Genomic DNA, 14,324 nt, shown 5'->3' with positions numbered 1-14,324 from the left:
GGAAAAAGCACTCTTTTTTGACAGAATAAACTGTGTCTGCGTTAGGTATAACTAAGCAAGCAAACCTGTTCTAGTGTATTTAGACTATATGTTCTTCTATAGACTATGCCACTATATAAATCCATGGTACACCTATACCCTGAATACTACATGCAGTTCTTCAAGTAGATGCAGCAATGTATTTCATATAGGTGTGTGTGTGACCAGCGCATCAGAGTCAGAGAACTTTGCCTAGCAGTTCCTGAAGGGGCAGCGCTCGCATCTTGTGGCCATAGCCCCTCCCCTGGCTATATGAGGTGGCACCGCCCCCTACCCCCGTTCCTTCTCACTGCCTGAGGCTGGAGTCAGAGCTCTGTGTGGTTTTCACCTCACAGTCCTTCTCACTGGCTGAGAGTTCTCTTTGTATACAGTTGTATAGTTAGCACCCTTCTTAGTGTTAGTTTTAGTTAGGACCAGTTATGGACCAGTATGTAGGCAGTCTGGCCTAGTAGTTAGAGCAGGATTCAGGTCTAGTGGGTGGAGCAGGATTCAGGTCTAGGTTGGGGAGCTAAGCCAAGGGTGAGCACCAGAGTCAACTGCCAGTTAGTAGAGCCAGGGGTCAAGGAAGAGAGAGAACCAGGAGTTAGAGCTGAAGTCAGATGCCAGAGCCAAGAGTCAAGCCAAAGTCAGAGGCTGGAATTGGAGCCAGCACTGGTCACTGAGGATTAGCAGCGATGCATAAGGACTGAGAGAGGCAAGGGTCAAGCACGGAGCAGGAGCACTATGGGAACAGGAGTGAAGGTGGGAGTAAGGCAGGATCCATAAGGAGAGCAGGAACAGGGTTGGGTGCAGGAGGCAGGCACAAGCAGGGCCCAATGCAGCCACAACAGGAAACCACCTTGTTGCTCAGGCAAATTTGCTATTCCTCCTCCTAGCTTAAATAGCATAGTTATACCAACCGGTGGAGCCGGGTGATCCTGCAGTCAGAGTTCCCATGGGTTGTGCCTTGGCTGGGGCTATAGCTGCTCAGCCCACCTGATTTCAGTAGCCATTGGGTAGAGCCAGGATGTGGTAGCCTTCTGCAGTGACTTAGGCTTGGGTTCAAGACTCGGGACATTACAGGACCCTGGTGGTGACCTGACCTGGGTTCAAACGCTGTCCATCAAGGGGTGGGGGAGATCTCCACTTGAGGTGCTTGCTCTGTTTGGGTGAGGGTCACACCAAAGAGCGGTGTTCAATTTGCAATATTTCACAATATGGACTCAGGTGTCTAGAGACCTTTGTTTGAAGCAGCACTTCCTCGAACAGGCCATGGGACCTGTTTCATCACTGAGGCCCACGTTGGATTGGACGTTGTCCTTGGGCTCAGTGAGTGATGGAACCCCGATCTGGGGCTGGTGTCTCCCCTTGAGTGTGCTGAGGAAGAAGTCTCAGAAGACCAATCAGGACCACTCCAGGTCTTGTGGAGACTCCTCTTCTTCCACTAAGAAGAGTACATACAAACTGGCATAGTGCTATTGCCGGCATGTGGAATGGATCAGTCCTTCAAACTGCTCCCCAGTACCATGTAAGGATGTGCAGGATCCTGTATTGTTGACTATGGTTCTGATCTGGATGTGTCTGTTGAGTCTGGTACTGAGGACCTTGATGTCGGCACCGGCTGTGTGCATACTGGTAGTTTGCAAAGTGGCAAAGGATCTACTCTGCCTATTGGTTGTGGGCTCCCCTCTAGTCCAGGACTTTGCCAGGATTATGGCATCCGCTGTCTTGTTGGCACCATCTGGGAATGTCACTGAACCTTTGGGTCTGTTAGCATCGTAGCCTGATCTTTCCCTGCCACAGACTGCTGAGTTGAGGCCGGCACCGGGCATGGCACCAGTGCGCTTCTTGGAATCAATGTTGCTTTGGCAGCAGTCCCTGTCTTCCACCTCAGCCCCGTAAGCTGCACCAGCAGTGCGGCTGACTTCAGTACTGACAGTGCTCCCAGCACGGGAGGCAACTATAATGTATTTGGTGCCAGCTATGCCACTTCCATTGTTAGCACCAATATCTCTCCCCTCTTGAGTGGCTGATGAGTCAGACTGGCTGTTTGCACCCTTGGGCTGGCTGTTTGCACCTTTTGCACCCCTGGCCCCGCCCTTGTCCTCAGAGACCCAGGGTTCCTTGGGATCCAGGTTGGGGTTTTCCTCTTGCTCTCCATTGCCTGATCTGCATAGAGTACTGTTTTCAGAACAGCACTGATACCAAGATTGCCATCTTCCCGTAATATGGATGGGACACCTGGCCTGGAGCCTTTTGGTCACCAGTGTCACTAATGCCCTGTCCTTATCCCCAGGGACCTCTTTGAAATCCGTGGGAGGTTCTTTCATCTTGGAGGTTGCACTCCAGTGGCTGCGACCGATGATCTGTCACAAACTCAGGCATTGGATGAGAATCTGTGGTGTCTGCTGGAGTAACCCGTCCTGGGTTCAACAAGTCAGGGGCAGGACCCATCCCCTGGCACAGTTAGCTGCTTCTTCATCATCTTCTGATGGTGTGTTGGTGTCCGGTTCTTCTTCCCCCTCAGTTCCTGATGACTTCAGGACCTACCAGGACCTTTTGCAGTACGTGGCTGCTACTTTGGGCATCCAGGTGGAGTTCTTGTAGGAGAATACTCAAAAGTTGCTGAATATTCTCCAGCTGCCTGTTCCAAGGAGGTGGCCCTCCCTATTAATGATGCACTTCTAGAGGCTGTAAAGTTTCGTTGGAGTACACTGGCTTCAGTGCCGCCCGTGGCAAAGCCTTCAGAGAAACACTGTTTTATTTCTATACAGGATTTTTATTCCCATTTGGACCATAATTCCCAGGGAGGAATTCAGAGCCTTTGTAGCTGAGGGCTGTCTGGTGGCCAAGATATCTTTGCATTCAGCTTTGGACGTGGCTGATGGATCGGCCAGAATTATGGCCTCAGCGATAACCCTGAGGGCTGCAAAATTCTGGCATTGCACCTGACATACAGCAGACTATTGAGAACCTGCCCTTCAATGGTCAGGTGCTTTTTTTTTCCAGAAAAGATGACTGATAAAACTCTTTGCATTCATTTAAAGACCCTACAGCCACCTTGCGCTTGTTGGGCATTGCACTTAGCTTGTTGAGGGTGAATCTGGTGGCAATTTTGGAATTTCATCTGCCCCTCCATGGAACATCGGTGTTTTCCAATGGCGTGGCAGGAATGTTCTTAGCAGCTCTGATGGGACCTCCATTCAAGCCTCTGGCATCTTCCCTTTTTACTCTTTTGTGTCAAAAAACTGCATTCAAGGTGGCAATAACATCTGCAAGGAGTGTGTATGTGTTACAGGCTTTGATGGCAGATACAGAAGGGTACAGCTTGCTCAGAAAGGACAGTCAGGGGAAAGGGTGTTTCCTTATTTATTAAAAATGTATACATTTGAATTGAGGTTGAGATGGAAATAAGAGACAGACCTGTTGAAAGTCTCTGGGTAAGGATAAAAGGGGTAAAAAGCCAGAGTGATGTCATGGTAGGGGTCTACTACAGACCACCAAACCAGGAAGAAGACGTGGATGATCCTTTTTTTAAACCACTAACAAAATCATTCAAAGTATAGGACTTGGTGGTGATGGGGGACTTCAATTACCCAGACATCTGTTGGGGAAAATAATACAGTATGGCACAGATTATCCAACAAGAATGTATTGGAGACTATTTTTTATTTCAGAAGTGGAGTCATGGACTGGACTGTCTTAGCAATTGGCTGAACAAGAAGTAGGACTGAGTAGACTTGTAGGATCTAAAGTTTTCCATTGTTTCGTTTTTGAGTGCAATTGAGTGCAACAAAAATCTACATTTGTAAATTGCACTTTCAGGACTTCAGATTGCACTACAGTACTTGTATGAGGAGAATTGAAAAATACTATTTCTTTCATCATTTTCACAGTGCAAATATTTGTAATGAAAAATAATATAGAGTGAGCATTGTACAATTTGTATTCTTGTTGTAATTGAAATTAATATATTTGAAAATGTAGAAAAACATCCAAAAATATTTAATAAATTTCAGTTGGTATTCTGTTAACTGTGATGAAAACTGAGATTAATCGTGATTAATTTAATTCTGTTTTAGTTAATCGCATGAGTTAACTGTGATTAATTGACAGCCATAGTATAATTCTATATGTAGGTTTATATTTGTCTTAAAACTTTATTGTAGGTAGCATGCGGGGCAGTATGTTTAATCCAGGTTACTAATCATATCCATTCTAAAAGATCTCATGTATTTGTCAAGCTGAAATTTTTCTTGTGTGCTCTAAGCCAGAGAACAGTTTTGTTTTTCAAAAAGCTTTAGCTAACACAATTCAGATACCTTTGAGGACAAAGAAAGTGGGAGAAATACACTTTTTTGCCATTATAAAAATCTTTTTCTACTTTTTTTGCCAGATTTATTGCCTCATTGGTTTTGAAATTCCAAATAGCAGATGAAAAAAGAAAAGGAGAACTAGTGGCACCTTAGAGACTAACAAATTTATTAGAGCATAAGCTTTCATGAGCTCGAGCTCAGTTCATCGGATACATACAGTGGAAAATATAGTGGGGAGATTTTTTGTACACAGAGAACATGAAACAATGGGTGTTACCATACAGACTGTAACAAGAGTGATCAGGAAAGGTGAGCTATTATCAGCAGGAAAGCCAGGGTGGGGGAGGAACCTTTTGTAGTGATAATCAAGGTGGGCCATTTCCAGCACTTTACAAGAACAGTAGGAGGGGAAATAAACAAGGGGAAATAGTTTTACTTTATGTAATGACACATCCACTCTCAGTCTTTATTCAAGCGTAAGTTAATTGTATCCAGTTTGCAAATTAATTCCAATTCAGCAGTCTCTCGTTGGGCGTCTGTTTTTGAAGTTTTTTTGTTGAAGAATTGCCATTTTTAGGTCTGTAATCGAGTGACCAAAGAGATTGAAGTGTTCTCCAACTGGTTTTTGAATGTTATAATTCTTGACGTCTGATTTGCGTCCATTTATTCTTTTACGTGGAGACTGTCCAGTTTGGCCAATGTACATGGCAGAGGGGCATTGCTGGCACATGATGGCATATATCACATTGATAGATGCGCAGGTGAACGAGCCTCTGATAGTGTGGTTGATGTGATTAGGCCCTATGATGGTGTCCCCTGAATAGATATGTGGACACAGTTGGCAACGGGCTTTGTTGCAAGGATAAGTTCCTGGGTTAGTGTTTTTGTTGTGTGGTGTGTGGCTGCTGGTGAGTATTTGCTTCAGGTTGAGGGACTGTCTGTAAGCAAGGACTGGCCTGTCTCCCAAGATCTGTGAGAGTGATGGGTCATCCTTCAGGATAGGTTGTAGATCCTTGATGATGCGATGGAGAGGTTTTAGTTGGGGGCTGAAGATGATGGCTAGTGGCGTTCTGTTATTTTCTTTGTTGGGCCTGTCCTGTAGTAGGTAACTTCTGGGTACTCGTCTGGCTCTGTCAATCTGTTTCTTCACTTCAGCAGGTGAGTATTATAGTTGTAAGAACGCTTGATAGAGATCTAGTAGGTGTTTGTCTCTGTCTGAGGGGTTGGAGCAAATGCGGAGGTATCATAGAGCTTTGCTGTAGACAATGGATCATGTTGTGTGGTCTGGATGAAAGCTGGAGGCAAGGAGGTAAGTATAGCGGTCAGTAGGTTTCCGGTATAGGGTGGTGGTTATGTGACCATCGCTTATTAGTACTTTAGTGTCCAGGAAGTGGATCTCTTGTGTGGATTGATCCAAGGCTGAGGTTGATGGTGGGATGGAAATTGTTGAAATCATGTTGGAATTCCTCAAGGGCTTCTTTTCCATGGGTCCAGATGATGAAGATGTCATCAATGTAGTGCAAGTAGAGTAGGGGCATTAGGGGACGAGAGCTGAGGAAGCGTTGTTCTAAGTCAGCCATAAATACTGTGGGGCCATGAGGGTACCCATAGCAGTGCCACTGATTTGAAGGTATACATTGTCCCCAAATGTGAAATAGTTATGGGTGAGGACAAAGTCACAAAGGTCAGCCACCAGGTTTGCCGTGACATTATCGGGGATACTGTTCCTGACAGCTTGTAGTCCATCTTTGTGTGGAATGTTGGTGTAGAGGGCTTCTACATCCACAGTGGCTAGGATGGTGTTTTCAGGAAAGTCACCGATGGATTGTAGTTTCCTCAGGAAGTCAGTGGTGTCTCGAAGATAGCTGGGAGTACTTGTAGCGTAGGGCCTGAGGAGGCAGTCTGCATAGCCAGACAATCCTGCTGTCAGGGTGCCAATGCCTGAGATGATGGGGTGTCCAGGATTTCCATGTTTATGGATCTTGGGTAGCAGATAGAATACCCCTGGTCGGAGTTCTAGGGGTGTGTCTGTGCGGATTTGTTCTTGTGCTTTTTCAAGGAGTTTCTTGAGCAGATGGTGTAGTTTCTTTTGGTAACCCTCAGTGGGATCAGAGGGTAATGGCTTGTAGAAAGTGGTGTTGGAGAGCTGCCTAGCAGCCTCTTGTTCATATTCTGACCTATTCATGATGACCACAGCACCTCCTTTGTCAGCCTTTTTGATTATGATGTCAGAGTTGTTTCTGAGGCTGTGGATGGCATTGTGTTCTGCACAGCTGAGGTTATGGGGCAAGTGATGTTGCTTTTCCACAATTTCATCTGCTAGGAATGTTAATGAAATTATTCTTTGGGATGCCCTTTAAACTTACTTGATTCATTGTTCTGTATAAAAGTTTGTTGGGGGGGATCTTTAAGTGTATCTCCCAGTTCTCCCTCAATGTCATAATGCAGAGGTGGAGCCCAACTGCATATGCGGTCAGCTGGCATTAGTATGATTTTAAAGATATATCTTCACAGGGAAAAGGATTAGAGAGTGATCTATTACTTCTGTTAACAAGGGGCTTGACAGGCCTGATCCAGCTCATTAACGCTGTTCCCACGAAGAAGACGACAAACCTTTCAGATAAAAGCCTTATATATAAAGATATTTTACAATAGAATGAGGGAAGAAAGTGGTCTTTGACTTTTGAAGAGTGGAGTCCTTTCAGCCAAGAGCAATATTTGGAAGCAGGACGAAAGCAACCATTTTTGAAACTTGGATGAGAGCATTCCTGGGCTGCAAGCTAAGAACTAATTTTAGCTTGATGTGTCAGATAATAGATGCTGCTAGTTGACAGCTCAGTGTAATTAGATCAGTTGCATGACACTTGAAACCAAACTTTCTTCTTTATTTACATATGCTTTGCCAAGTCATTATGATAAACATGCTTCATTTCAGCATTTTGGTTCCTGTGCATAACAGTCTGATGTATTGCAGTATTAGCTGAGTAAAACTTGCTTGGTTCTTGGTGACTCTACAGTTTGAATGTTGATGAGGACAATGTTGCATGCTTCAGCTTATTCACAAGTTAGTTATCTATGAATTCATTGTATAAAAGCTATTATTAAAGGATGGCTGTTTTCCCTTTTTCCCTAGATGTTAATTTGATCTGTGAGCTCTTAAGTGCCTATTTAAGGGTTCTGAGTTACTAGCAACTTGAGCTATATTAGATTATTATCTGTGTCTGTAACAACTTGAAAATAAGTTAGTTTTATTTCAGTTAACGTACAAAACCAACCTCCCTCCCAACATGCAGTAATGCTCAGTGTAATCTATTGTCTTCAGTTGGGTTAACGTAATATGGGTAGTCTGCAGAGGACTGAGACATTTTCTTATTGTAAAATAATCTACAGTGTCAGACTCTGTCATATGTACCTTTTCCATGACTTTTTTCAGTCACTCTAGCAACATTAGTACAGCTGTTGCTGGAGAGGTTTGCACATGAAGGTGCTAATTCCTAAGTGGTAAAATGGCAAATGGAATGACTTTTGCTGGACAAGGAGCATGATTTTCTGCCTGTGGTTGACTGTAACTGAAGTCTCAGGGACAGTCCTAATTGCAATCTGATAAATCACGGTAAATTAATCTTTGCTGGTGTACTATCATTGACAAATGCTGCTGCTACTCTTCACTTAGCAGTGCCTTTGGATTTCCTATTATCCTTTTTATACTGCTACTGAATACTCTCTTGTTAATGAAGAGCAAACTAGTTTGGGCCAATGGAGGTGGGCAGGATGGGTTGTGTGATGGTGGGTGTTGCTGTTAAATCATCATAGGGCTCCTGTCACTAGTAAATCTAGAGCTTTAGTTTTAGCCACTGCAGTCTGAGGACCTCTTTTGATATGGGAGATCAAAATGAAACTTGTAATGTAGGAGCTTGGTTAGTCACAATGTCTTTGTTTTAACTTGACCATCCTCATGATGATCAGGCACACCAATAAAATTTTACTGTATGTAAAACATCTACCACAGTTGTTAACATCTAGGGTGATAAGATGTCCCAGTACTGGGGGCTTTGTTTTTATATAGGACCTATTACCACCCCCGCTTCTCCACTCCATCCCAATTTTTCACACTTATTATCTGGTCACCCTATCAACATCACATACACCCACTCTCCCCACATACACTTTTTGCCCTCTTTCCTCCTCCCAACAAAGCAGAGGAAAAATTTTCAAGCAAGAGAACACTAATTATAATAAGAAAAGGAGTACTTGTGGCACCTTAGAGACTAACCAGTTTATCTGAGCATAAGCTTTCGTGAGCTGTAGCTCACGAAAGCTTATGCTCAGATAAATTGGTTAGTCTCTAAGGTGCCACAAGTACTCCTTTTCTTTTTGCAAATACAGACTAACACGGCTGTTACTCTGAAACTAATTATAATGTTGGGGAGTTGAGACAGCCATATCATTTTACCAGCATTTCATGACGATTATCCCTCCAAAAGATTTACCTAACATTCCTTCCGTTTTCAGAGTTCTCTGTTGTGTATCTGAACTGGACTTATGGGTAAAATGTAGCTTCCAAAAATGAGCGACAGCAAGTGGAATCAAACTTCTGACCTGCAGTCCTTTTCCCTATTCTGTTCCCCTCCTGATGTGATGCAAGTTTTGTTTCCACTAAATATTAGATAACAGTAGAGGACTAACTGAACAACCCTAAGAAAAATTGTATTTATTACCTTCGAAACAAAATAGAGGCTAGTGAGAGAGAGCGAGAGAGAGGGAGCGCGAGCACACATGTAGAAATAAGGAAAACATTTCAGAAGCTGTCCAAGAAACTGTCAGTCTTCTACTGGAGGAGGACCTGGGATACCATTGGGTAACAGCAGGCTACCTCAAAAAGTCATCATACTGTAATTACTTTCTTTTGATAGCAACTAAGGCCAAAACCCACTGACTTACAGATGAAATGCTCCATATCCCATTACCAATCCCCTGGGCCATCTGTTTCCCCAGATTACAGTTTACATGAAATATATTCACTGTACAGTATCTTCTTACAAATCTGAAATGAGTGTCATTTATCATCTAGTTTAACATAAAATCCTTCCTACCTCTGTAGTAATCAGCAGTGCTGAAGTGAAGCAGTTATTCCAAGTGAGCTCATTTTAAGTATATTGCTGTTTGCTCTGACCCTCTATAGATCAGCTCTTAATCCATCTGTGCAGCAAACTGTTAATTGCTGGAAAGTGAAAAATTCTAGTAAGATGGAAGCAGGAAAGAACTTTCTTACTGAAATCAGAGTGAAGCTTGCAAGTTTGCAAGCACTAGACTTTTAGTTGCCTGTAAATATTTTCCCAGAGTTGGTAAAAATATTAAACAAGTAAATGCACTTCAAAAGTGTAGTGGTTCTTGATCTTTCTGCACATGTACAGTAGGTAAGGTTAACCTCTTAATTTGTGGTGGTTATGGTGGGGTGAGAGGGAGAGACTTTCAGGCTGCATAGTAAGATCATAGGGTCAAGTTAAAGAAATTGTAAGGGTATTTGGAGAATGCAGAATTTTTAATTTTTTTTAGCCAGTCATTCAGATAAACAGCATAGGAAGAGGATGCTGCAGCATGGGAAGTGCTAGTTAGCAATTTTCGTTTGACGTGTATATGAGGCTGATAGGGAAATACTGAAGTGTTTTAGGTTGTATTGCCATCAGTAGAGCTAGGTGATGTTTTTTCAGTGAATAGTAAATTTGCTATATTTATGTGGGCAATGGGATGGATCACTTGATGATTATCTGTTCTGTTCATTCCCTCTGGAGCACTTGGCATTGGCCACTGTCTGAAGACAGGATACTGGGCTAGACGGACCTTTGGTCAAACCCAGTACGGCCGTTTTTATGTTATTTTTTAAAAAAGGCAAAAAAGAGTGAAAAACATATGAAAATGAAACAAAATGAAAAATCACAAAATTTTGTTTTGGATAACACAACACCCCGGAAATTAAACATAATCCTCTTACATTTAGTTTTGCTTTGGTTTTTTCGGTTTGTGTGTTTTTTGAAACTGAAATGATTTTCCCCCCTCATTCGTTTGAGTGAGTAACTGAAGAAAATCAATTTTGGTTTCAAATAAAATTTTTTCTGGATTTTTTTGGTTTAGTCCGCAAATATACCAACATTTTGTACCTCAACTTTCATGTAATGGTAGAATATTGGAATTTGCTTACATAATACAGCATGTTTTTTAAAAGGTTGAAAGAACAGTGTCATGTTAAAAACATGCCAAGTTGAAAAGCTGTATTTTGTATGTTAATGAGAATTTACCTATACATTTTTATTTCAGTTGGAAATGGAAAAGTCTCAGTTACAGATGCTTGAGCTGGAGCATAAGAAGTTGTCTGCTCGTCTTGAAGAAGAACGTGGCAAGAATAAACATGTAGTATTGATGCTAGTGAAAGAATGTAAACAGTTGTCTGGGAAAATTGTAGAGGAAGCCCAGAAACTGGAAGAAATAATGTCAAAATTTGAAGAAGAAAAAAAAAAAGCTAATGAACTGGAGGACTCTCTTGCAGCTGAGAAACAAAGGAGTACACAAATGGAAGCTCAAATGGAAAAACAACTCTCTGAGCTTGACACAGAAAGGGAGCAACTGCGTGCCAAACTTAACAGAGAGGAAGCACATACCAGTGACCTCAAAGAAGAGAGAGAGAAAATGAGAAAAATGGTTGAGCAGTTAAAAAAGGAAAATGACTGTAAACCAAACCTTTCTCTCACTTGTAGAAATAAAGATAAGGGTTTTGTTTCTGTATCTGTTGGAACAGAAGTCCCAGCTTTAAGAACTATTGCTTGTCAGACAGATACAACACCGACAGACATTAGCACTGAAAATGTTAGGAAGCTGCCTTTGACTGTGCCTGTAAAACCTTCGGCAGTGAACTCTTTGGTTTCTGGCAGTACAAAAACGAATATATCCTCCAATGCAGCATTTGTGAAACCAGTCATTGATAGGCACTCTTCCTGTAGTGAACTGATTGTCCCATCCACAACTCCTGTTCTGACTCCAAGTCAAAACAGAATTGAGGAAAATGGGCCAAGTACTGGCTCATCACCAGATTTAACAAATAACACTTCCCCCTTTCCAAGTAATGCTGCCGTCTCCGTTTCTCCAGCATCAAGTATTGCATCTCAGAACTACCCACTAGCTTCGTCTGTGCACAGTTTACAGTCACAGTCTGCGAACACTACTGTGCATCCAGGCCTAAATCCTCGAGTCCAAGCAGCTAGATTTAGATTTCAAGCTAATGCTAATGATCAAGACCAAAATGGAAACACTACTCAAAGCCCTCCGTCAAGGGATGTGTCTCCCACTAGTCGTGACAACCTAGTTGCCAAACAGCTAGCTCGGAATACTGTCACCCAAGTCCTTTCAAGATTTACAAGTCCTCAAGGTGGTGCTACTTTGCGGCCTGGAATGTCACATTCAGTGGAAGTTGGCACCTATCCCCCAGTTGGTAGAATGGGTTTAAAGACTCCCAATGTATCAAGAATTGACAGAGGAAATCCGCCACCTATTCCTCCAAAAAAGCCAGGGCTTTCGCAAACTCCTTCTCCACCACACCCACAGCTTAAAGTTATTGTGGATAGTAGTCGATCCTCTAATATAGGTGTAAAATTTGACAGCAAAACCATGATTTCACCTCCTTCCAGTTCACCACAAGGAATCAGGGTAATAAATGAGGAAATTATTTCTAAGTCCTCACCTCAGCTGCCACCAAAACCAACTATAGATATATCTATGGCATCTGCAGGCTGTGCCATACCAGCCATGGCCACATCTCAGGTGGGTGCCTGGCCTTCCCAATCCCCTGGACTGAACCAACCTGCATGTTCAGAAAGTTCCTTTATCATTCCCACCACCATTGCCTGTAGCTCCTCCATAAATCCTGTTAGTGCTTCATCCTGTAGACCATGTGATTCAGACAGCCTACTGGCAACAGCATCAGGTAAAGGGATTGATATACTTCAAACTATCTCCCTCTAAGAATGTTCTCTGTCTTTTTCTCTGGGTCTATGTCATTTGCTTTATTTATCTTTTACAGCTTTTTCCCTAAACTGGTTTATCTTTTTTTAAAGTGGAAATTTACATGTATATTATTTTTTCAAAGTTTCAGGGGTATGGGAATTTATCTTACTTCATAATTATTTTGTTTTTAACAATGATCATAAGTCAGTTTCCTTTTAAGGAAGCCTTCATTTTAGTGTATCCTTAATAAGAGAATGAAAATTGATGTTTTGAGCAGGTTGGCCATTCTGAGCTGATGTTCTAAGAAAATTCTGGAGTACTCCAGAAAAGGGAGATTCCTTAATAATACTTTTGGCTTTCTGTAAGTGTGAGGATATTAGAGCTCTACAAACATGAATAAATTTTTAAAATTGCCTATGTATAGTCTCTCTGATGGTATGTACTCCTCCAATGCCACTGAGTTTTGTGAACCTTCTAGAAAACAGTGCCTATCTGGAGCCATTTGATCCCCTTCTCCTGGCACCAAATAATTTTATGACCGCTTATAAAAGAGCAGTGCAATCCTAACCACCTTTCTTCACACCTGGAGAAATTCACATTTAAGCAGTATGTTTGGTGTCCTGCTGTATTTCTGGAGTGTGTGATGCATGCACCTGCTGTTGAATTTCTCTGAGAAAGAGGCTCACTCCCTACCTCGCTAACCAATGCTTAGCATGGAGGACCTTTACATCTTAGCAGCTCCAGATTTTCCTCATGATGAAGGCCTTATGAATCAGGGCCGTGATCCACCTTTGAATCAACTGCTGAATCAGTCATCATCTTTGTTTCCAAATATTCCCTTGTTGGAAAAGGTCAGCACAAGAATAGCAAGTATTAGCCCCTTTGTAGGGCATGACTGCACAGGGAGAGAGGACCTCTTCAAAAATGAAGTCAGTCAATGCTGGGACCCTGTAAATTGGGGGTAGTCAATAGGCAAACCGCAGGCCAAATCTGGACTACCAGACGCTTTTGAAAGGACCCTGAAATCTTTTTATTTACTACTTATTATTGTCATCATTATTATTTTTTATTATTTTTTCTGGAGTCTGGACCTTGACTATACCTTGACCAAGAAATTTGGACCTTGACAAAAAAAATGGACTCTCCCTACTGTAGGCACAGGAACTTTCATTAGCACTGATGAGCACTTAGATGGTTCAGAGGTTTTGGTGCTGTCAGTCTCGGTCCTGGAAGACTCCTCCAGCCCTTTCTATACTTCAGTCCCTGAGGATGTCTCCTCCTTTGTGAGATGATGTGAATCCCTAACGCTGCTAGTATGCTTCTCTCCCAGGAACATCTACTCTTTACCAATGGGATCCGGTAGCAATGCCCCTCTCTAATCCAGGGCGTTAGACTAAATATCCTGTCTCAGACAACAGTTCTAAGGACTGCCTAGGTTAGTCCTTGTGCCATCTGGTATGGGCTTCAGGGTTCACCCAGACATTCAAGACCTCCCATTCTGCATCCAATTGTATGAGGCATTTCTATAGTTTCTTGGAATAACACCTGTCAATTTTCCTTCCCTAGTCATCCCTTTAACTCTTGGGTTATGAGAGCATACTCGGAGGGAGCACCTTCTCTTCCCCATCTACACTTTGGTGGTCAAGAGACCACAAAATATCAGGTCATAAATTCACCACTCCTCACTCTTCCGTATCTGCTAAGAGTGAGCGAGCTGCAGGATTTAACGGTGGGCATTTGCTTCACTATATTTCATGGAGACAAAGCTGTCCTGCATGCTAATCCCATGTTGTTACCAATAGCTGTGTCTGAATGCCACTCAAATCAGATGATAAATCAGGATTTTGCAGACCTCATTTGAATCCAGGGGAAGTTAGACTTCATACTGTAGAAACTTGAGTTTTTATTTGATAAGACAAAATCATTAAGGGAATTAACTACAATCTATGTAGTTTTTACAGTGACAGTAGGACAGAAGCCATCTTTGTATAAATT

The 14,324-nt window shown here is 42.5% G+C and overlaps 1 protein-coding gene across 1 annotated transcript in view; it reads left to right on the top strand.

The window, feature by feature from the left end:
- The window catches only part of CTTNBP2 (cortactin binding protein 2), a 187,581-nt gene that overhangs the window by 66,368 nt on the left and 106,889 nt on the right, over window positions 1–14,324 (top strand). Inside the window, 1 exon segment of the mRNA XM_084617298.1 lies at window positions 10,650–12,309. Within this exon segment, the coding sequence (XP_084473424.1) occupies window positions 10,650–12,309 (1,660 nt within the window).

This window comes from Lepidochelys olivacea (assembly GCF_965140295.1).
Source record: "Lepidochelys olivacea isolate rLepOli2 genome assembly, chromosome: 1".
Classification (NCBI taxonomy): Eukaryota; Metazoa; Chordata; order Testudines; family Cheloniidae; genus Lepidochelys; species Lepidochelys olivacea.
This window is presented reverse-complemented; position numbering and strand designations above follow the sequence as displayed.